The sequence below is a fragment of the Urocitellus parryii genome, chromosome 6 (assembly GCF_045843805.1).
Source record: "Urocitellus parryii isolate mUroPar1 chromosome 6, mUroPar1.hap1, whole genome shotgun sequence".
NCBI classification, from domain to species: domain Eukaryota; kingdom Metazoa; phylum Chordata; class Mammalia; order Rodentia; family Sciuridae; genus Urocitellus; species Urocitellus parryii.
This window is the reverse complement of record NC_135536.1, coordinates 180,289,762-180,311,956: the sequence shown is the minus strand read 5'-3', so window position 1 is coordinate 180,311,956 and position 22,195 is coordinate 180,289,762. Positions and strand designations below refer to the sequence as shown.

The following is a 22,195-nucleotide window of genomic DNA, read 5'->3' as shown; positions in this document are numbered from 1 at the left end:
GGAAAGCAGTTTTTAAAGTGTGTCCCGAGTACCTCTGGGAGTCCCTGAGCACCTTCCAGAGGGTCCATAAAAGTCAAAACTGTTCATAACAACATGGAGATGTTATTTGTCTTTTTTGCCCTCATTGGAAAAAAAAAAATAACTCAGTGGAGTATTCCAGGGACTATTGACAAGTGATATCTCAAGAACTTGAATACAGAGGCAGCTATTGGAAATCCAGCTGGCTTCTCACTAAGCCTGACACTATAAAGACACATAAAAGTGTAAAATCATGCCACGCTTCCTTCTCCCTCAATTCTGTGGATTGAAAAATGCAGTTATTTATCATAAAAAAAATTATGCTAACATGTATTTATTATTGCTCTTTTAAATAAATTATAAACAAATACATGAAAATTCTCTCAGTTTCAACTCCTAAAATAGTAAACAGTGAGAAATACAACTCACATTGGGAGCCCTTCGAGACCCTCAGTGGGTTTTAAGAACATAAAAAGAATTCCAGAGACCGAAAAGTTTGAGAACTGCTAGTGCAGGAAGTTAGCACGTTGCCTGATCACTGTACATGCACACTGAGTAGATGATGATGATTGTGGGGAGCCACATGAGTTACCACGCCTTCCAGTCCTGAGGCACCACGGGGATCTGAAAGATGACTTAGTCTGGCGTGGCAGTGCCATGACTAGGGACTCGGTCTTTCCCCTGCTTGGATAGCAAGGCCAGTCTTCTGAGTAGGCCTACCCTGGGGTTGAGCTACACTCACTGATTCTTTTGTAACCCTACCCCTTTGCCCTGTTTGAGATAGAATGTTCCATGGAAATTCCCTTTGTGTGTCCCCTTCTCTTGCTCTACCTTTGGGCATGGCCTTCCTAGATGTCAGTCAACCTGCTGACAGCAGACATCAGGAAGCTAGACTCAACCCCCTGAAACCTGACCCTCTGCCTCCTTTGAATGGCTTCTCCCCAATAATGGCTTCTCTCTGCTCTCTCGAAATCAATCTCTCTCTCTCTCTCTCTCTCTCTCTCTCTCTCTCTCTCTCTCCCTCCCTCCCTCCCTCCCTTCCTCCCTCTCTCTTCCCACAGACCCCTAAAATCAGAGGAGCTGTCACAGGACCCAAAGAAAAAGGTATCTGTGTCTCTTGTGTGATTTATTTCGTGTAGCCCAGTTCACCTGGAGTGACCCTGAGTGTTTTAGTCGTGAGAAACTCTCAGGTGATGATGATGATTAAGCATAATTATCAATGGGAAAGGGACCGACCCATTTGACCCTGGAGTATCAGGGTGTAGGTTTGGGGAGGTTGTCCCTGATTAGAAACCTAGTCCCTGCAGCCAAATGGCACATGGGTAGGGGCCCCTCTGCTGGGCTCTGAGGACTGTCCCTTCTCTGCTCCTGGCCACCCTCCTCACCTGCTGTCACCGTCTGCCTGGAGGGGCTCTGCACTATTGACAGGAGATAACCGCACCTGGCTCTGGCTCCTGAGGCACATGGGCTCTGAGTTCCCAGAGCGAGGCCATTGGTACAAAGAAGGAATGCGGCTGGGCGAAGGAGATGGCATCCTAACTACTCCTCATTTAGCACTCCCCAGGTCAGGTACTGTTGTAAGCACTATTCATTTATGTTTTATTTATTTATTTATTTTCGGAACTGAGGGCTGAACCCAAGGACACTCTGCCACTGAGCTACATCCTGGGGATTTTTTATTTTTTATTTTGAGGCAGGTTCTCAAAATAAAGTTGCTCCTGCTGGCTTCGAAATTGTGATCCTCCTGCCTCACTCAGCCTCCTGAGTGGCTAGGATCAAAGGTGTGCACCATCACACCCAGCTGTTAGAAACCCTTTTGAAAAGTTAAGATTGATCCCTGCAGCAATCTTGTGAGGTTATTCAAAATGTACCCAGGATGATTCTGTTGTGCCCAGTGCAGTTAAGAGGACAGACATACAAACAACTGACTCCAAAGCAGAAATGATGGCTGCCGTTCTGACGGGAAGGACCACACCATGCAGGGCACATGCGGAGCACCAGGGTCAGTCAGGAGGCAGGAGAAGGGGAAACACAGACAAAAGCCTTTACGGGGTCAATCATAGGTGAGGCAGGATAAGCACCTTAGAACTGGCTGGTTTAGCATCTTAGCTGGCTCCAGGCTGCACTGTTTGTCCGTGGTGGCCTGATATGCACCCTGCAGTGATTGGGGAGAGGGTTTTATAAAGGGGGTGGTTGGGAGTGTGGGCTTTGGACTGGCCAGTTCTCAGAGGACAGGTGAACTTCCAGGGAAGTTGTTCACTGACTCAAGGAATTAGTCTCAGAAGGGGCAGTTCCCCCCAGGCAGCAAGGTCCATGACAAGATGCCAAAGCATCATAAAACCAAAAAAAAAAAAATAGCATGGTTGATGCAGAGGTGTATGGATTATTTCCTCATTTTACAAATGAAGACAGGCAGGGCTAAGAGTCATGCCTGAGGTCACACTGTTGGTAGGTGGTGGCAGTAGGACTTGAGCCAAGGCACTGTGGCACACAGGGCCCAGCCCTTAACCACCATGCCACACTGCCTCCTGCCAGGGCTGCCTCCGAGGCTGGAGCGACTCACTGGCTGGTCTCCAGGAGGCCAGAGCCTGGAGTGGGCTGAGGCCAGGCCTTGAGTGCTCTTGGCTGTGACTGTGGCCTTGTGATGCTGGCACAGAGGAGCACAGCTCTGGAATCATGCTACATCTCCCATCACCAGGCCCCTGGACAATGCTCCTGATAGGTGCCAGCTCCCCACCCCCAGGAGGCCACTCTCCAAGCACCTGAGCTGCTCAAGGCTGCAGGAGAGATGCCTGCAATGTACAGAAACACAGCAAGGGGATGACCTGGGATGCTCCGGACCACTCATTAGTCCCCTAGATTGACGTGTCCCATCTGCTCCTGTTTGCAGATCCTTGGGTCTCCCCAGCAGCTGCCCACGCTCCACTCAGAAGGGCCCTAGCAGCTAAGTCAATAATTAGAACTCCATAAACTTTTGCTGGTGTTCTTTATTTTGGTGTGGCTTGCTCACAAACTGGACCTGTAAAATGGGGACATTCATGCATTCTTCCTAGAGGTGGTCAAGATTTAGGGACCTGGTGGGTAAGGTCCTGATTTGAGCCAAAGTGAACAGAGAAGGGGACCTAGTCGAGGGAGGTGTGTGTGGTGGGGCGGGGGTGTCTCCTTCCGCTCCAGGGTAGCTGAGAGCGTCCCTGGGCGGGCAGGTCAAGAGCATGCACTGGGCACGGGTCTGGTTGCTCTCTTCAGCCTTCACCAATAGACGTGGAATGGGACAGGAGCTCCCAACCGCGCAAACGTGGGGCGACAGCTCCCCCTGCCGGCCGACATGTGCAGCACCTGCCCGGAGCGTCCCGCCTGCTGTGGCCTGGGCTGGGGAGGATTGGGGCTCTGGCAACAGTGGCCGGGACTCTGGAAGGTTCCGCCCCTGCCCGGCGCAGGGAGAGCGGCAGCGTCCGCCCACCTCGAGGGTACCTGGGCGAGCTGCTCCGCCCTGAACCGTTTGAGCCTCCTGTTCTTCCTCTCTGGGGACAAACGGAATGGGAGCTGGCTCTGCCCACCCACCGTGTTTCTGAAACCGCATCCTCTGGCTTGATTCTGCTCCTGTCCCACCTTCGACCTTCCCCCAGCCCACAGCCGACTCTTTGCAACTCCAAATCCCAGCGTGTCACTGACCCCAAGACCTCTCAGGGGTCACAGTTGTGGCTCAAAATCTTACTTTCATATTAAAATGAGCATGATCAGCCAGACCTCAGTTGAGGGAGTGGAGCTCAGCCGCTCAGCGCCACCAGGCCTGGGGGAATCCCCCAGAGGGGGCCCACCAGGGCTCGTCCCCCAACTTTCTCACAGTGCCTCCCTTTCCAGACCAGGCCAGGGGGCCCAAGGAGCCTTCTATGGCCGGGGTCTGATGTCCCACACTGGAGTGATGCTCCCAGGACTGTTGCTACCTAGCAATCCAACCCAAAACTTGATGGCAGGAAATGACTACAACTTTATCACATTCACAGCCAGAATCTGGACAGCGGCATGGTTTGTCTCTGGACCCCACTGAGGAAAAATTAGAGGCATGGAAGGGCTGGAATGGAGGACACACTTCTGGGATAGCATTCTAGTCCCCAGGAGGGGATAGCTGGATAGCTGAGGTGGGACCCACCAATGGCCTCTCTAGCATTCTGATCTCTGGTCGCTGGCCTGCTTGGACAGCTCAGTGTCCCAGAAAGCCAGGTAGAAGCCACGTGGCCTTGGAAATCACTCAGCATCACTTTCAATGCTACTTTATTGGTCAAAACAATCACCAACCTGCTAAATTAGAGGGGGGGCCATAGACTCCACCTCTGCATGGGAGGAGTGTCCAGGAATCTGCAGCTATTCTTCAACACACAGCCCATCTCTCCACCATGGCTTTGTGGCCTGGGCAAGGTGACACCTGGATAAGTATGGCCCATATTCTACCTCCAAACTCAGGTGCTTCCTCCTGCACCCCAGGATTGGTCCCCCCAGCTCTACTGATGGAAAGGTAGCTGAACAAGGTTTCCCTGAACCAGTTGCCACAGGGGCCATGGGGGTGGTACAGTGGAAGGGAGCTGCGCAGGAGGAGGCTGGAACAGCAACATGACTTGCTCAGCTAGCCCCTCTTACGTGCATGTATTACAGGCAAGGGAAGAGAGAGAAGGGGCGTGCAAGGAATAACAGAGACATCAGCACATCAGTTCTCCACACTGCTCCGCCCCTCCATATTGGCTCTGCCAGGTTGCCAGAAGAAAGGGACCCAAAGCAGCCACTCGGCCCAATGCCAGAAGAGGACAGCAATTTGGGGAGTCACTTCCTCCATTGGCCAGAAGAGGGCAGCACAGTGCCGCTCTGCAGCCTCTGAAGCTGAGTCCAGGATCTCCCATGGTCAGTTGCCCTCCATCACATGCCCTGACAGCATCAGAAGCCGTGTCCAAGCTTGGGTCTGTCTCGAAGCCACTGCTTGCCTGGAGTGCCCAGAAGCTCCATATACCATACACAAGTGCTCCCCCTGGAAGTCCTGATACCCTGAGCCCCAGAGCCAGAGAGGCTCTGCCCTGGGCTTGTTAGGACTCCACCCAACATTTTCTTCCCTTCTGCTCAGCCTGATCACCTCTCACCTTTGCCCATCTTCTGGAAGGGGCTTGTCTTTCCTGGGATGTATTCATATCTCCATTAAAGTGGCTCTCCTTAAAAGAGATGTGGATCTTGAAAGAGATCATGGCACCAGGGAGCCTAGGACAGGTTTGGGAGGGCGGGCGCAGCAGCAGCCTCCTGAAAAGTCAGGCTGGAGGAGTGGGGGCTCCTTTTTACCCATCAACCCCAGGTGCAGGGCCTTTCTGGAGCTGACTGTAGCAGCAGTGCACCTGAAAGGAGGGAGGAGAGCAGATAGGTGAGCTGAGTTATTATCATCCTCACTAGACAGAGAAGGAAACTGACCCAAAGACAGAACGTGTCCTGCCAAAGGTCAAAAATTCTGAGTGGGACTTACACCCAGGTCTCAGAGAGACACAAGAATATACGCTATTTATATGGAATTATGGGAAAGGTGAAACCAATCCATACTGACAACAGAACAGTGCCACTGCAGGTCCGGGTGTGCTGGGAGCCGAGTGATACAAAAGATCATGAGGGAACTTTCTGGATAAAAATGTTCTCTATTTGATTTTTGTGATCATTGTGGTGTACTGATGGACTGAAACGCACTGTAGTCAGTTATAATGAGTGCATTTGCTATGTGTAAATTTTACCTAATTAAAGGGTTTTTAATCACCTCTCTGATTTCAGTGCTCTTGTTCCCACCCTTCAGGTGACATCCGGTTGTGGTGTCACTGATCTGGGCCCAGTGTCCTGTGTTATTCTCACACCCAGAGGGGGTCAGAATCCCATCTGAGTAGGAACCAGGAGAGGCTGTGGGAGTGCGGGGCCCTTGTATCCTAACTGCCTGGTCAAACCAACTAATCAATTGGCAAAAATCAAACATAAAACCTGAGCATCTGGACCCCTCGGCATTGGCCGACCTCATCGCGGCATAGGACAGTGGCTTTGGTTTATTAATCTGAAACAAAAAATCTGCCCTGACTCCCTAAAAGCTGAGTTTCCTGGACTTTGCCACCAAGGCAGGGCTATCCCAGAATTTGCCTGCCTTCCAAGTCTGCAGCTGAAGTCGGGAACACCCAGGGTGATCTAGAATACGCTTCTCCAAGCAACAAAAACTTTAGAGCAAGACTTTAATGAGTTCCCCGGTGGCCTCTTCCAATTCGAGTGTTACGTCACTAACCTGGCCCAGATTCCAGCCCCCTACAGGGCAGTCCTTGGAAAACCAGACACAAGGGCCAATTAAACTGGTTCTCAATGACCAGGGAGCCAGTGATGGGGACAGAGGGAGCCACACTGGGGGTGACTCTTTGGATGATAAAAGCTGAAGGGATTTCCAAACCTTAAAATTTGCAGTTCTCTATCTCAGAGGGCCAAAGGCTTCAGCAGCTCAGGGGCCAGGGCTGAGCGGGAATGAGAGTCCCCGTAGGCATGCACGTATGTTCCATCTTCAAGCTGCTGATCAGCAGGCAGGACTCAGGGATGAAATGTGTCCTGCCAGTTCCTCTCCTAGAAATATGGAAGATCTGTGTTCAGATCAGTCCCACAAACTGCCACGGTTCTGGCATCTGTTTATCTCCAGGTGTGAGGACTTTGAGTGAGCTCACTCACCTCTACTACAAGGAACCACAGGGCCTTCCGCTCCCCAGTGGTCGTGGCAGCCCCGTGGCTGGCCTTCAGACTACAGTGAAAACCAAGTCCACCGTGGGACACGCAGAATAAACACGAGCTAAGAGGGGACCACAGGGCACATACCTGAATAACGGCGTGCTGTGACAGGGCACGTAAACCTCAAGAGATCTCACGATGTTGGCCAGGTCACTCCATCCAGGTGGAGTGGATCCTGCCAGGCTCTGAACGGGGAGGTCAGCAGCAGGCCCTCTGAGGCCCACCCCAGGACCTCACAACTCACAGGAGCCATTGGTAAATACACCCGAAACCTAGGGTAAGAAGGGAGTCATCCAGATCTCTTCTGGATGAGCACTCGGGGCTCCTTCTTTCACCCCATGTGGTTTTGTCTAGACTTATTTCCTTCGTTTGGTTTGGTACCAGGGTTTGCGCTCAGGGGCGCTCTACCACTGAACTACATACCCAGCTCCTTTTTTGAAAATTTGAGGCAGGGTCTCACCATTTTATCCCCCCTCCCCCCCGTCTCCCTACTCCCACCCCCACAGGCAACACCCTAGTGTGCAGCGCCTTGTTGGTCTGTGGTTTTGCCATCTCCGTGTTGCCTTTGGTATGCACGTATTCTCAGTTTCTGAAAACAGTACTATCACGTTTCCCACTGAGCTATTTTTGAGGGCTGTATCATCTGCTGTCTGTGACTTGGAACTGCTCTGCTGCACTCCACAACATCATCCACTACATTTCTCTGCACTCTCCCAGCAACGGACACAGTCCCACAACCACCCATCACACTGAGGGACCTTTCTTACACATTTCTTCTATGCACCAGGGGAGACTTTTGTTGGGAACACACAAGTGGAATTTCTGGGCCCTGAGCAGGCATGTACTTCACTGGTGAGTAGTGCCGGGCCGCTTTCCAAGACAGCCACACTGGCCATGGGCAGCACTCTCTGAATCTCAGCTCACATTCCCACGACTCACCTTTCCAACTTCTGCTAATCTATTGAATGCAAAGCGACACCTAATTATTACTTTAGTTGGTGCTTCTCAGTTTGAGCATCCGTGTTGGCTTGATGGATTTGGGGTCTGCCTGTTCACCCCCTTTCGCCCATTTTTTTCTTATATGGGTTCTTTTTGTTGACCTATAGGAGCTTCTTGTGCATTCCTGACATGTGATCATTGACTGGTGTTATCTATTGCAAATGTCTTCTCTCATCTCCCACACCTACCAGCAGGCCTTCTGCCAACCACTAAAGCAAACACACTAAGAAGAAAGGAGTAAAGGAAAACAGGAGGGAAATCACTGAGTCCAAACTAATATATTAAACGAAGAAAATATTTACAGAAGAACAAAACTACCTGAGACTTTTTTTTGTACCTAAGTGTTCAAAATAAAAGTTAGAAGTAAACAAGCAGAGTGTAAAAAGACACTAAGAAGTTAAAATAAATCTTAAGGGAAAAATAATATTGAATATAAAAATAAAATCACATCTGTATTTTTCTTAAAGCTTCATGGAAAAAGGGAATGATGCAGGAGTCAGGCAGGTTAAGGGGGAAAACACAGTCCCAAGTGGAAACAAAAAGAGGGACAGAAAAGGCACAGACAGCAGCGGGCTGGCAAGTCCCCACCAGCCCCCACCTGCCCTTAGGTCCCTGGGGTCCTGACAGCAGTAGTCAGGAGGCAGGAAGGTGTCGAGGCTGCCACTGGATCAAGTACTGGTTCACGCATCAGGCTGAGGCCAGCAAAGGGCCTGGCCAGGACCTTTGTATTCAGAGCTGCTGACTGGGCCGTGGTCAATGGACAGGGCCTCAGAAGCCTTAGGAGTAGCCAGTGCTGGGCCTTCCCCTGGCTTTGGAGACTCTGGGGCATTAACCACTGAACCTTGCCCCCACCTCCCCACTCCTTTGTGAGTCTCCTACTTCCCAGCCTGTCAGCTCGCCCATAGTCTTCAGTAGAAGTGCAAGTGGGAGAGAGGCCACACATGCCAGAGGGCCCAGGGAGGTGTTGCCCTGGGAATCGCTTTGGTCCCAAATAAGCAGGCAAGGAGACAGCCTGTCTGAACAAGTGAGTACCACCCAAGAGGGCATGAGGTAACATCTCCGTGATTCACCAGGTGCCAGCACAGCAGCCCTGCTTGCTGGTGGAAGCAATGATGGTGAGGACCCAGGGACCACTGCCCTCCTGCCCGCCTGCCAGGCAAACTAGCCATTCACCCCAAGTGGCCAGGTGTCTGTCAAACGATTTAATTGGCTAGTTACAGTTCCAATGACTCAAAGGAAAAAAAAATTCAACTGTCAAGTAATCCAAAGTTCCACCATCATTTCATCACAAGCCAGAAGGCTAAGGAAAAATCCAGGTGAGTCACTGGAGTGGAACAGCTGATCTTGAGATGAAGAAGGGATACGGGCTGGAGACCAGCTAACCTGAATCCTTCCAGTGAGACATACCCCTGTTGCACCAAGAATTCACTGGAAATTCAGCTGCTTGGCATCTGGATCCCTATTCCCAGAGTGACTACGCCTGCCTGGTGGGGTGTCGCCAGTTGGCCCACAGTCCAGGCTGCCCACACCCCAGGAGTTCCCAGACAGAGATTTCATCAATGTTTTTGTTTTCATTTTCAATTGGTTTTTGATCAGGTGGATGACGTAGGATTGTTGGCATTTTATTTTTCCAAGGAAAATATTTTTTAAAAGACTACCACCCAGTAGTAGTCTTTTAAAAGTACCACCATCACCGCATCTGTTCTGATCCACTCTTCCCACATTTTACTGACCAGCATCTCCCCACTCCCCTGTACACACAGCGCTTGGCTCAACCTCCACTTGCTGGCTGGACTGTGACCCACAGGAGTGGACAGAAGTAGGGGCTCCTTGTGATGGCAACATCCCACATATAGGGAAATCACCTGTGGGAGGGAGCTGGCGAGGCCTGTACAGACCACAAACGCAGAATTATGTAAAGGGCTCCCAGACAAGGGCTCGGGATTTTGAAGTTTCAGATTCTGACAATGAAGATCCGTCTTCATCCCCAAGGCTGTAACATAACACAGGATACAAAACTGGAAGCCCTGCTCTGGTGACAGTTGCCCTGTAAGAGCCAGAGGTACAGAAGGGAAGTGTGTACTCACGATCAGGCACCCAAAGACAGAGGCGGCAGGGAAAGGCGGGTGGCTTCTGTCTGCCACCCTCCAAGTGCCCCCCATTTTGGATCTCTGGTCTCAAACCTTAGGGTGTGGATCCTGTAATGTTTCCCCTTCTACTGCAACAGAACCTTTGAAAATAAGATGTCTCCGAGCTCTACACAGAAAGATCCCAGGGAGCAGAAATGGTACCTCTCTGGGTCTTCCTTTAAGCAGCATCCCATGGCTTGAACTCTCAAGGGCACTCAGGCACATCAGTGCACGTTATGGGGAGGGGAACTTCCTGTGTCCATGTAACCCCAAAGCTGATGGATGCCACTGCATCAGGGTTTTTAGACAATATCAGGCCCTCGCACGGAATAATTCATGGGACCATCTTAAAATAAAGACCATGACATCTACAGATGGGAGGGAATACGTGTATTTTAGGTATAAAGGTTTACCATTATTAACAAGTTATCACTACTATTTACATGTTTATAAAATGGAAATAAAAATGCCATACAGGTTTGATGCCAAAAGTGGCACATCCAAACTAAAACCAGTATAAAAATAAATTTTCAAGCTACGTGTTTTTAAAATAATTGTCACTGAAATAGTAGGGGGACACTGCATCGTCGTGTTGAGGAGCAGTCATCATCTCAGCAGCCACAGGGGCAACAAGGAAACCAGTGCCTGCTGGAAGAGCCACCCGTGTTCTCCCGAGAACACACGTGGACAGACAGGGACAGAGATGAGAGTTACGTTCCTGAGCTACAGAAGTTTAGAGCAGCTAAACTTAGTGAATTCCTGCTACAGAGGAGCCCTGAGGGTCAGAGCTGGTGGGCTTTCGCCAGTGCTCGGCTCTGGCGCCAGGACGTCGCACTGAGCTCTGAGAGAAAGCTCAGCCCACTGTGAAAGACAGAAATCCACGGCTACCCGGGATGGTGCACGGGAGTCCTCCTGTAGACACCAATCCCTTGTCACTCTCCTGGCCACAGTTAAGCAGGGACACAGGCAGAAGACAGACACAAGCTGCTCGGTTTGGACCCCTGGCAGACCTGACCCTTGGCCATCCTGGCAGAAATCCCCAGCATTTCCAAGGTCCCCAGCCTTCACGCACACACACTTGTGCACATCCAGCAGAGGTCCTCACTGGTCAACTCAGCCATGGCCACAGCAGGGAAGCAAAGGTGGCCCAGCAGAGCCTCTGTCCACCCCACGTGGCACTGCAGCCTTCAGCAGTTGGCTTTCTTCCTCCTTCCCCAAGAGTTGGGCCAGGACTGTGCGCCTGCTGCCAGTAGCCTGCTGGGCCAGTGAGCGTGCTGACCAGCCCAAGAGCCGCCTGACCCACTCCCATTCCGCCTAGTGCGGTGCGTGGTGCGTCTGCCCATGCACGGACTTCTCTGGATCTCAGCAAAGAGGCAAATGCTGGCAGGGGTGGGAAGAAAGGGGCCAGTGAGCTGGCTGTAGCCCACTCCACAGCAGCTGCAGATTCCACGTGAGCTGGCACCAGCTCACCCCCCCGGGGCCAGGGACAGCAAGGAAAAGAGGCCACCAAGCAGTCACTGCTACTGCAACTGAGCTCAGCTCACAAGTCCTGGACCTTGGCCCTTTTGGCTTTCAGGGACAGGTGCTGCAAGAGAAGAGAAAATATCATAGTTGGGTTAACTGGACAAGAACACCAGACTCCAACATAATTCCCAAGTCAGTGACCAAATCAAATCTTCCACCCAGTCCACGCCTTCTCAGGAAATGCTGTGTCCCTCAGAAAAAAGCTTGGAGCAGGAAAGCCCAAGTGACCCATGAAGGAAACAGGACTTCAGGAGGCCACAAGCAGCCGGAGCCGGCCCACCAAGACAGAAGCTGGCCCCACAGCACTCCAGAGGCTGCCAGTGAACCGCCTCTCCCTCCGCCCAGCGCCCAGGCAGCACTGAAGCCCAAGGCCTGTGCTCGAGGGCTGGCCTCAGCAGAGGATGGCCTCAGCTTTCCAAGAGGTTTTTGAGAATGGTTAAGGAAAAGTACCTCCCTTTAGGAACAAAGGAATAGGCCAATGCAGCCAGCATCTCCACATGCCAGGTACCTGTGCTCATCGGAGCTAAAGCCATGGCCCCTCCCACAGTGGGGGTTACACCAGCTAAGAAGCCAGGCAGGAAACAGACACCTCCTAGTGACAGTATTTCCCCCCAGAAATGTCACTGTCAGTATACATAACATACGAATCTCACTAACATAATCATGGGTATTAGATAATAGGATTAAAGGATAAAAATATTCTAAGGTAAAACCAAAAGTGATAGAAATCCTGAATTATGCATTTGAGGCAGAGTGAGTAAACATAAGCTTCTAATAAGGGACAGCCACTCACCAACTGAGGGACATCTGATGCTCCATCAATAATCATAAATGAATACCAAGACCCACGCACACAGCGAGTTCTTCACAGAGGGAATTCCCACCCTAACTTCTCAGGGCCCAAACCCCATTTCTCAGCACACACACGGCCTCACGAGAGCGAGTCCCACCACCCCACAGAGAACTGTAGTCCCTGAGCAAATACAGGGTGGAAAGAAGACGCGCACACTGCCAAGTACAAGGTGAGAAAGGACTGCGGGACGGGTCTTCCAAAGGCCAGGTTGGAAGGGTTTTCCCAGATAACGAAGATAACTTTGAGAAACACAAAAACAATTTGCAGATGGGAAGGCAAATCTCTGAACAGGTCACCCTATTCTTGCTGTATTTATCCTCTGAATTCTCTCCTCTCTGTACTTCACCTGATATGACCCTCCAACTAAGGTTAGACACCCACAGCCTTAGTTGAGAATGGAAGATGACGCCATTGTGCTTACAAGGCCATTTTTGGTGCTCATTTCTGGAAGGAATGTTGAGCATAAACAAAGCTGACTCTGAACCATTTCAGGCCTCTTTATAGGGAAGAGTGACATTCTGAAAAACAAGTGATGTAACGTCACCTAGGGTGCCAGGAACAGAGCATGGACGGTCCATGGGCTGTATATGGTCTATGTTCACCAAAGAACATCGACAGTCCATGGGCAGTCCCTGGAGATCTGGAGAGTCCCGGGCAAGGCCATCTGCTTTGGAAAACTTAACAGCAGAAGCTCCTCTGCACTACTGTTAACCAGGGGGACCTGGGGACCTGGGGACCCTCACTGTACAAGGAGGTCGCTGCACTGGTGGTTTCTAAAGGTCCCAGCCTTTTTAAAAATGCTGATCATGGTGAAAGTGATGGGCTGAAAACCAGGCATTTGGAGAGAAAAAAATAAGTGTGAAAATTTGGGCTTGTCTTCTTCAAACTTCTAGAGCTGTTTGCTCTTTAAACTTTGCGTGGTTGACCTAAAGAAACTGTAATTTTGAGCTGAGAAGGGAAAGTGATGAGGTTAATTCTGCTCTCCAAGAGCCCTGGGAACCCAGGACAGTGTGGGACAACAGCAGGCCTGGTCTCCTTAGGCACTGCTTCAGCAGGCATTTTACAGTGGCTTCTCGCCATTCTAGTTTGCATTGCTAATCACCTCTCTCTGGCTCTGAAGTCTGTTGTTTTCCATAGGAGAGACTGGAAGGAAAAGATTTTCTTTCACTACAAGTTTATTCTTACCAACCCAACAGGGCAGGGACGGCACTCTCTGCATTTCATCAGCCCCTGCAGTTGATCTGGTTTCTGGCTGAAACACCTGTTTAGGGTGTGTGAAGAACTGTAGAGGTTTGAACTGTTTTTTGTTTGGATAAGAATTAGATCTTATGTAGATTTGCAAAGGGCAATTTCCCTTGACCTTACAGGGGAGGAGGGATGAGAAGACACGTCCATTCACAGGGTCACAAACTCAAATGTCTCCAAGAGTTGAGCAAATGAATAAACAGGGACGTAGGACTGTGGCATCTACAGCAGGAAGTCACTCCTCAGCCCGACAGCCGGCGTGCAGAATCACAGGCACAGTGTTATACTTTTTTTCAAGAGAAAACAGAAACATATTTAATATGAAATCTCCCTTAAAAAAAAAAGTGTTGCCCAGGCTGGCCTTGAACTCCTGAGCTCAAGTGATCTTGCTGCCTCAGTCTCCTAAGTAGCTGGGACTACAGGCATGTGTCACTGAGACTAGCTTAAATCTCCCACTTTTTAAAGGCAACAATCAATTCAAATTTTGACTGGAAAACACTGTGCAGTCCAGCTCTAGCCCTGATGGAATAAGAGGTTTTGGACTTTCCCTTATGCTGGAAAAACCATAAACCCAGACAAAACATCTGAAGGCAATGCTTCTCAGCACTGGAAAACAAACAGCACAGTGCTATCATGCCTTTGTGTGTGTGTGTGTGTGTGTGTGTGTGTGTGTGTGTGTGTGTGAGAGAGAGAGAGAGAGAGAGAGAGAGAATGCACACACGGTGCTGGTGCTAGAGACTGAACTAGGGCCTGGTGCATGTTAAGCACCTACTCTACTACTGAGCTACAGGCCCATCAGAGGCTGTAATCTTTGAAAAAGGAAACAGGTGAGCTTCATACTCATCCTGAATCTCTTTCTAGGTCTCTAAACCTTGGCCAGAGAAGTAAATTCTAATCAGAAAACAGAGGAAATGGAGACAAGAGCTCAGAACTGTTAAACAGCTAGAATTTGCAGAATAGGGCATCATAAAGGGGGAGCTCCGGAAGTCCACACAAGGCTACCCTGAAGACATTGGCTGAACATTAAGCGATACGATTCAATAAATGTAAGATTCAATAAGAATGGCAGAGGACAGTTCCTGGGGAGTTAAAAGCAGAAATGGAGATTCTGAAGGCCTGAAAGTGCTGGGTACGATGGCTCTCTGACCTGGCAGAGCCCTCACTGAATATCCTAGCCATTTAACTGAGACACCAAAAAGGCCAAGTCTCAAGCATATGACTAAGACCTACCCTATGAAGACCAAGATCAAGGCTCAGGAGAATCAAATGATGTGCCTGTAACTAACTGAGTGCCAGAATAACAGTCAACATTCTATAAGAAAAGGAAACAAAACACAGATTTTACAACATAACATCTATAATATCCAGCCTACAACAAAAATGTACTAGGTACAAGAAGGAGGAAAATGTGGTCAATTATGAGGAAGAACACAAAGACAAAATATACCAGAAATGACAGAGATATTGAATTAGTAGACAAGACTTTAAAATAGTTATTATAAATATGTTCATCAAAGATTTAAAGGAAAAAATGCATATGATGAACACATGAAGGATCTCAGCAGAGATTATAAAAACAAAACTAAAAAAGAATCAAATGAAAATGCTAGAATGGGAAAATACATATCTGAAATGAAACATTCTCTGCAGGTACTGGACACTGCAAAACCGATCAGTAACCCTAAAGACAGGTCAAGAGCAGCCGTCCAAACTGAAGCACGGAGACAAGGACCAGAGCCTTGTGAGGTGTGAGACCATATCAAGAGCTCCTGCACAAGCAGCTGTGCTCCAGGAAGGAGAGACGCACTGAAGCAGAAAGAAGTATTTCAAGGAATCACTGTCCCAAACTTCCCAAATACGATTTAAGAAAACCAGCTCAAAGAACCATCACACTCAATGAACGCCAAAGTGAGACAAACACAAAGAAAGGCATCTCCCATGTCAAACTGCCAAAAATCAAAGACAAGGGCTGGGGATAGAGCTCAACTAGTAGAGTGCTTGCCTCACATGCACAAGGCCCTGGGCTCAATCCCCAAAACCACCAAAAAAAAAAAAAAAAAAAAATCAAAAATAAAGCTAGGAAAGAAAAAAAAAAAAAAAACACCTAAAAGCAGGCACTGGGCAGGGGGAGGGAGGAGAAGACTCGTTACACACAGAGAACAACCATGAAAACGACTGCTGGCTTCTCAGACACCGCAAACCAGATGGCAAGGAATAAACTTTAAGATGCTAAAATGAAACAAGCAAACAAAAAGTCTTTCAAACTAGAATTCTACAGAGCAAAAAATACCTTTCAAAAACAAAGATGAAGTGAAGACATTTTCAAATAAATGAATGCTGAGAGAACAGTTCACCGGAGACGTGAACCAAGATACAGTAAAGGAAGCTCTTCAGGCTAAAGGGAAAGATGCCAGAAAGACACGGGGTCCAGCACTGAAATGGCAGATATTTGGGCAACACGCAAACATTCGCTTTTTCTTATTGATCTCTTATAAGACAACGAATTGTTTAAAACAATGTCGGTAACAATGTATTGTGGGGTTTAAATATATGCAGAAATAAAATATAAGACAACAACAGCCCCAAGAATGAGATGGAGAAAATGAAATGTATTATAGATTTCTTACATTAGAAGCTAAGTAATGTAACCCTAATTCAAGGTCAACTGTGATGAGCTGTGGATGCCTTACTGCAATTCCTAGAGCAACCCTAAAAAAATAAATGAATGAATAAGAAACAAGAGGTATAAAAGACTACTTAAAGAGATAAAATAGAATACTAAAAGAACCCTTGAAACAGCTAGACTTGCAGAACAGGGCATGTGCCTGTGAAAGCAGGCAGGAAAAAGAACGAACAAAGAATAAGCTGAACAGAGAGAAAAAAAACAGCACGGTGGTAGCTTAAATCTAACCATATTGATAACTGCATTAATAACTAGACACTCCAATTAAAAACACAACGCAGAACAAACAGACTGAGTCTGAGTCACAGTCAGTCGGAAAGCTTGTGAAATCTGATTTACCTGTCAGTCTTCTAAATATTAACAACCATCCCTCAATGGAAAATCTTGTTTGAAGAATGTATGGCCTTTCTTTTTTTAGGGCAATGAATGGACCACTTTTGGCAAAAGTGAAGAAGAAAACAAAACTATAAATCTGCTCAAAATGTTCACTACCCTGCTCGTCCTGTATGGGGCCTGCCACGGCAGAAGAGTGAACACGGAGGACTCTACGTGGGCCAGGTCTCACCCACCAATGGTAAAGTACCTTGGGTTCAAGCCTGCGCACCTATTCATGGTGTCTGTGGGGCAATTCTTGTTAGAGAATATCTGGGCTACTCCAAATGCAGGTCTCAAGTGTGAGATGACTTCTTTAGGAGCAAATGGAGAAAAGAAGAGCTGGAGATACGCTTGTTTTGGTTTGGGTTTTTTTCCCTGATGAGGCTGGACGGACTCATTTTTAATTGTACTTCCTTATGAAGCAAATGACGGACACGCTTTCACCCCGTTTGGGGGAACCGGGTGATGAAATGGCCTTTTCATCCTATGCACCATGGGTGGAGGCAGAGGGGATTAAGAGAACTAAAATGAAGAAGAAATATGTATTTAACAAAATAAACCAGTGCCTACAGGTGGTTTGGGGGACAAGATCTGTTCATTCCTACCGTTCCTTGCTGATAAAAGTGTGGAGCCAGCTCCAACAGCCATGCAGATTCTATGGCAGTCACATCTCTCATGTAGTACTTGGAGGTCTGTATAACTTCATTGTAGATGACCCTGAAACGAGAAAGACATGGAACATCCTCCCACGTCTCAGGATGGTCAGGAACCACAGTTAGAGATGCTGAGTCCCTTTCCTTAATCATTCGCAGGTGTGTACTCCAAACTCCGTGTACAAAAGCACTGAACACCTGCAGTGCATATCACTCCCTAAGCACGTGGGTCACAGTGTGTACATTTCACAGAGAAGACTCTGAGTCCCACATGATTTCTAGGGCATCTCAGTTACCTGCAAAGGACCTTTCTGGTCCTTTGTATGTTTATAGAGCTCTGAACGAAACTTGAGGACATAATTAGATCATGAAAAGGGCAGGGAAATGACTGCAGAGACACAAAGAACTTTCCAGAGTGATGAAAATATGTTGTCTTATTTAGAGTGTGAATTTCACGGAGGTACACATTTGTCAAAATTCATCTTTCACTGTTCATAAATGATATCTTAATGGGGGAACAAAAAGACTGAATCATCTGAACCAAGAACGTAATTTCAAATCACCAGACTTCAGGAGCACATAACTAGTTTCTGAGCTATCTTAAGTGTTGATTCAGGGCATTCCTCAGAACCATAAATGCCCAGCCACACTCTGCTACCCCTCAGAAAGAGTAAATGAGTCCCAGCTGATGAAAAGGAAGGAGGGGACCCTCTGCAGAGGCCTCGGAGGAGAGGCACTGAGAGGCACAGGTCTGCTCCAGACGGGCTCTATATCCACCACCCTTTCATTTCCAAGGAGCTCCACCTCCGTGTGAAGCTCCTTGGAAATGAAACAGGAAAAAGAAAAACATTTTTCTTTTAAGCAATTCCCCAATTTAAATAACCAAAAGTCAGCAGATCTTTATAGGAGATTCAGAATTGAGATCTCCAATTTGACCTGTACACCAATGACCATATTTCTAAATCCAGAATTGACCAAGCTGCTCTCCACCTTGAAAGTTTCTAGGTCTGTGCTGGTTACAGGACAGCCTACCCCCTTGATCTAGGTGAGAGCTCAACTTCACCACTGATGTGAAGCACCACTTAAGTAGAGTGCTGGGCGCCCCTCTGCAGTTCTGACTCAGGCGGACTGGGCACGGCCTGAGTCTGCACTTCCAGCAAGTTTCCAGGAGATGCTGCTGCTGGTCTAGAGGCCACACTTTGAAAACTACTGGCACAAAGTATTTTTCGCCAGAACTTTCTACCTTCTAATTTTATCTCCTGCCACTTTCCCTCCCTCTCTCCATACATGCACCCCTCCCCTTTCCCCAGGATTCTGTCTTCCAACTGGTTACGGGACCGGTGGTTGTCTTTAAAATTTCCAGTCCATTGTCAATCAATATTTTTGTAAAATACAATATAAATGAATTATTTAAAAACTGAAATTTTAAAAAGACACAAAATATAAGCCCAAATCTATTAGTTTTTAAGTTGGGCAGACATAAGCACAACTTGTCAAAATGCTATAAAAATATCTGAATGCCTTCGTCTGACCTCTGTACTCACTTCTTCCTTCCCAGCCGGGGTTGCAGGCTGGCACCACTTCACAGGCCACCCCTGGGGCAGCCGTGGCCGGCCACAGTGATTTCCCCATTCCCCAAAGACAGAAGTTCTTTGACGTTGCCCCAGGTTGCTCACCCTATTTCCTCAGTCTGAATGCCCTGTGGGTCCTTTTTTGCTTGAAAAACTTTGTCTCCAAGTCCAGAGTAAATGTTACCTTGTCCATGAAGTGACTCTCCCTGGAACCTGAAGTGCCCATACTTTATACATCCCTCTAGCAAAGTCCTTCTACAATACAGGAATCAATCTGGGCCTGTCTCCATCAGGACTGGGGCTGGACCCCAAGTCATCTCTGCACAGCTGTGCAGGGCTGAGCATCTGGGCAGTGAGTGACAGTGAACCCCTGTTGAGAGGACGAGTGAGCAGACAACATCAGTCTGCGTAAAAGGACCTTTGGTAGAGCAGAAGTTTACACACAACTCAGCATAAGATGCATTCAACAAACACATACAGAGCACCTGGGTTCCAGGGCCTGTGCCAGGACCTGGGGACCTAGAGTTGAACAAGAATCAGGCCCCACTTCCAAACAGCAAGAGTGGCTCACCATCGAGGCGGCTTCTCTGCATAGAGGACGGACGCAGGGTGGATGTGCAGCTCGTGATCATCCCGGATAGTCCTTGGAAGACAGAAGAATTTCATCTGAAGCACATTTTAAGTATTGACAGCAAGACTTTCCCACAGATATTTCTAATATTAACAAAAAATGCAGACAGATTCAACTTCACTGAATGAAACAATTCTCTATATCTTCTCTGTGCCCTTCCTTGACCCTCCCCCGCTGCCACCCCAGGAGTCAGAAATAAATCATACAAAAGGAAGAAAAGCAACACGTGGCCCCTCCAAAAAGCATTTAGGAATATAATACTTTGCCTGTGTTTATGTTCTTCGTGTTCTCTTTCAAACAATTTCCTTTGGGCAGAAATAATATGATTTTTTCTATAAGCTTTCCTATTTTACATAATTAACGGCTATAAGAGCGGGTAAGACGTGTTCAAGCTCGGTATTGGACTATGAGTTTTATTCAATTGAATTAAGAATTATAACTACCAGATCACAGGAGAACATTTACAGGATGCCACTGTCCAGAACTTCTCAGGGCACCAGGGAATCTGTTTCATCAGGGGAAGTGCTTCCAACACAGGTCTAAGCTCATCGCTGGCACCACAATAAAACCAGTAGCCTGGGGGCTTGGCTGTCCCAAATGGTGGGAGCTGACCCCACAATGAACTTAGTCTCAAAGGAATAACTGGCCTTAGAACCTCTCATGAAGCTCCTGGTTTTTGTTGTTGTTGTTTTTAAGGGCACTATTACAATGTTTAGAATGCCTGCAGAAATGCTGACTCAGGAGAGGGAGGGCGAATAGGCCAATCAAAGTGACAAGTCAAGGACTCTCACTGGAGAAGAGCTCAGGCCTCTCCAGGGGGTGATCCCACCTTCTGGCCTCCTGGAAGGACTGCCTCAAACACAGAGGACTCAATATGGGAGGGGCTCAGAATCCCCACAAAGATGGGCCAGGCCAACAGAACACACTATCGATAACTGTCAGTGCTGCGCTTTAAAGTTCAGCCAGCCACCAGGATGCTGGATGCAGCAGATATTGCTGCCAAAAAAACTAAATGCTCACTGAACTCTAGACACTTTAACAGAAGCCTGGTGTTCAGGGAAAGGGATCTCTTGATTGGCCTTAAGAACAGGATTTCACTATTTTCTCAAGGAGGAAAAAAAAAACTAATGGCAAAATAATATAGAGAAGACATCCAAAAAAGAGCTGAGAAAATGAGGAAATGATGACAGCCACACTTTGACAGCCTACAGTGAAGGGAGGAGACTACAATGAGCCACGGCATAGAAGAGGCAGACTAAAGCATCTGCTCCAAGAGCCAGAATGATTTAATTTGGAGAAAAGAAGGCTAAACTAACACTTAAGTTTTTTACTATATTTGAATACAGTGAGGCTGATGTAGGTATCAATAATCAGCAATTTTCTATGCCTAGAAAATGGGATGGAAGAAAGAGAATGCAGACTGCAGCAGGAGGCACGTTTGCCATACCAAGAAACACTTGCAAAGTTCCAAGGACACCAGGTACCGGTGTGTCCCACCGAGCTCTACAGACAAAATGGACTCCCCAACAGTCAAAGTAACTTCTCTAGGAAACACCATCTTTAATGGTTTCCTCCAGTCCCAGCATTCCTTAATGGGAGCTGAGACAGTGCCAGCCTCCAGCATGTAACTGCTGTCCTTCCAAAACAAGAATTACAACAGGGGGATAGGTTCCCACTTCCAGAGAGTCGAGGCAATTTGCTTAAAACTATATAACTAACCTCAACTCAGTTTTCGAGGGAAACATGATTTAAATTAAAAATAATTAATTGCTCTACAATTTCTGCAATCAGCATTTTGTGCATTTTTTGGGGGGGAGGGTCATTTTGAAGGTTTCTTTTTTAACAAATGACTTCAGAAAGTATTGTGTTACCTATAAGCTCCGGTAGAATGAAACCTCGCTGCATTTGCAAAGAATCCAGAAACAATGCACCTCAGGACGGGATCAGGATCACCTGCACACAGAGCACCAGACGAGCAACAGATGAGACCCTCACCTGCCCTACATGCCACTTCTTCAGGCCTGTGCCGTGAGGCACGGGACCCAGTCCTGGCCCCACCCCAGGCTGCTGCGAGACACCCTGGCACCATCTGAAGAGCTCCCCACTCCCACAGTGGCTGCTGAGAACAATAATGCAGGACAGCTCCTTGAACTTGGGGCCATTCCACACTTCCAGGCCACAGAGGACTGGATGAAGGCTGGACACCAGACCCTAAGAGAGTTAGTACACAGGCTGGCCAGTTACCTCAGAATTCCTCTGTAGGTCTGCACCTTGTGGGAATGATATTCTTTCCATAAGGCACAAACTGAAATATTCTACATCATTTCCGAGGTTATAAGCTATAGTGTACAATTCTTCAAAATTTCCAAATATTCCATTTGTATTTCTATTGATATAGTAAACATCCCTCATGAATAAAGCTCCATGTTATAGATGATATCCATAAGATAAACTCCAAATGATTATGCAAAAGAATAGTCTCATTTTTATGGCTTATGACACATCATTTTTCATCAATTTTAAGATTCACTTTTTTTTTTCAGATCACTGGATCAGAATAGCATTTACAACTACAGTGGTAGCATGGTTTTCTTTTTAAAAAAAATATTTATTTCTTAGTTGTAGTTGGACATAACACCTTTATTGTATTTATTTAGTTTTATGTGGTGCTGAGGATCGAACCCAGGGCCTCACACATGCTAGGCAAGTGCTCTACCGCTGAGCCACAACCCCAGCCCCCTGT

General features: G+C 47.8%; 1 protein-coding gene across 3 annotated transcripts in view; it reads right to left on the bottom strand.

The window, feature by feature from the left end:
* Positions 1-10,302: 10,302 nt before the first annotated feature.
* Positions 10,303-22,195, bottom strand: part of Dhx35 (DEAH-box helicase 35) — a 70,793-nt gene continuing 58,900 nt past the window's right edge. For all 3 annotated transcript variants that reach the window (XM_026383265.2, XM_026383266.2, XM_026383267.2), the window contains 4 exons: positions 21,324-21,405; positions 19,393-19,464; positions 17,203-17,314; positions 10,303-11,502 (listed from right to left, as the gene is read on the bottom strand). In XM_026383265.2, coding sequence (XP_026239050.2) covers positions 11,458-11,502; positions 17,203-17,314; positions 19,393-19,464; positions 21,324-21,405 — 311 coding nt within the window. In that variant the 3' untranslated portion in view covers positions 10,303-11,457. The remainder of the gene's footprint in view (positions 11,503-17,202; positions 17,315-19,392; positions 19,465-21,323; positions 21,406-22,195) is intronic.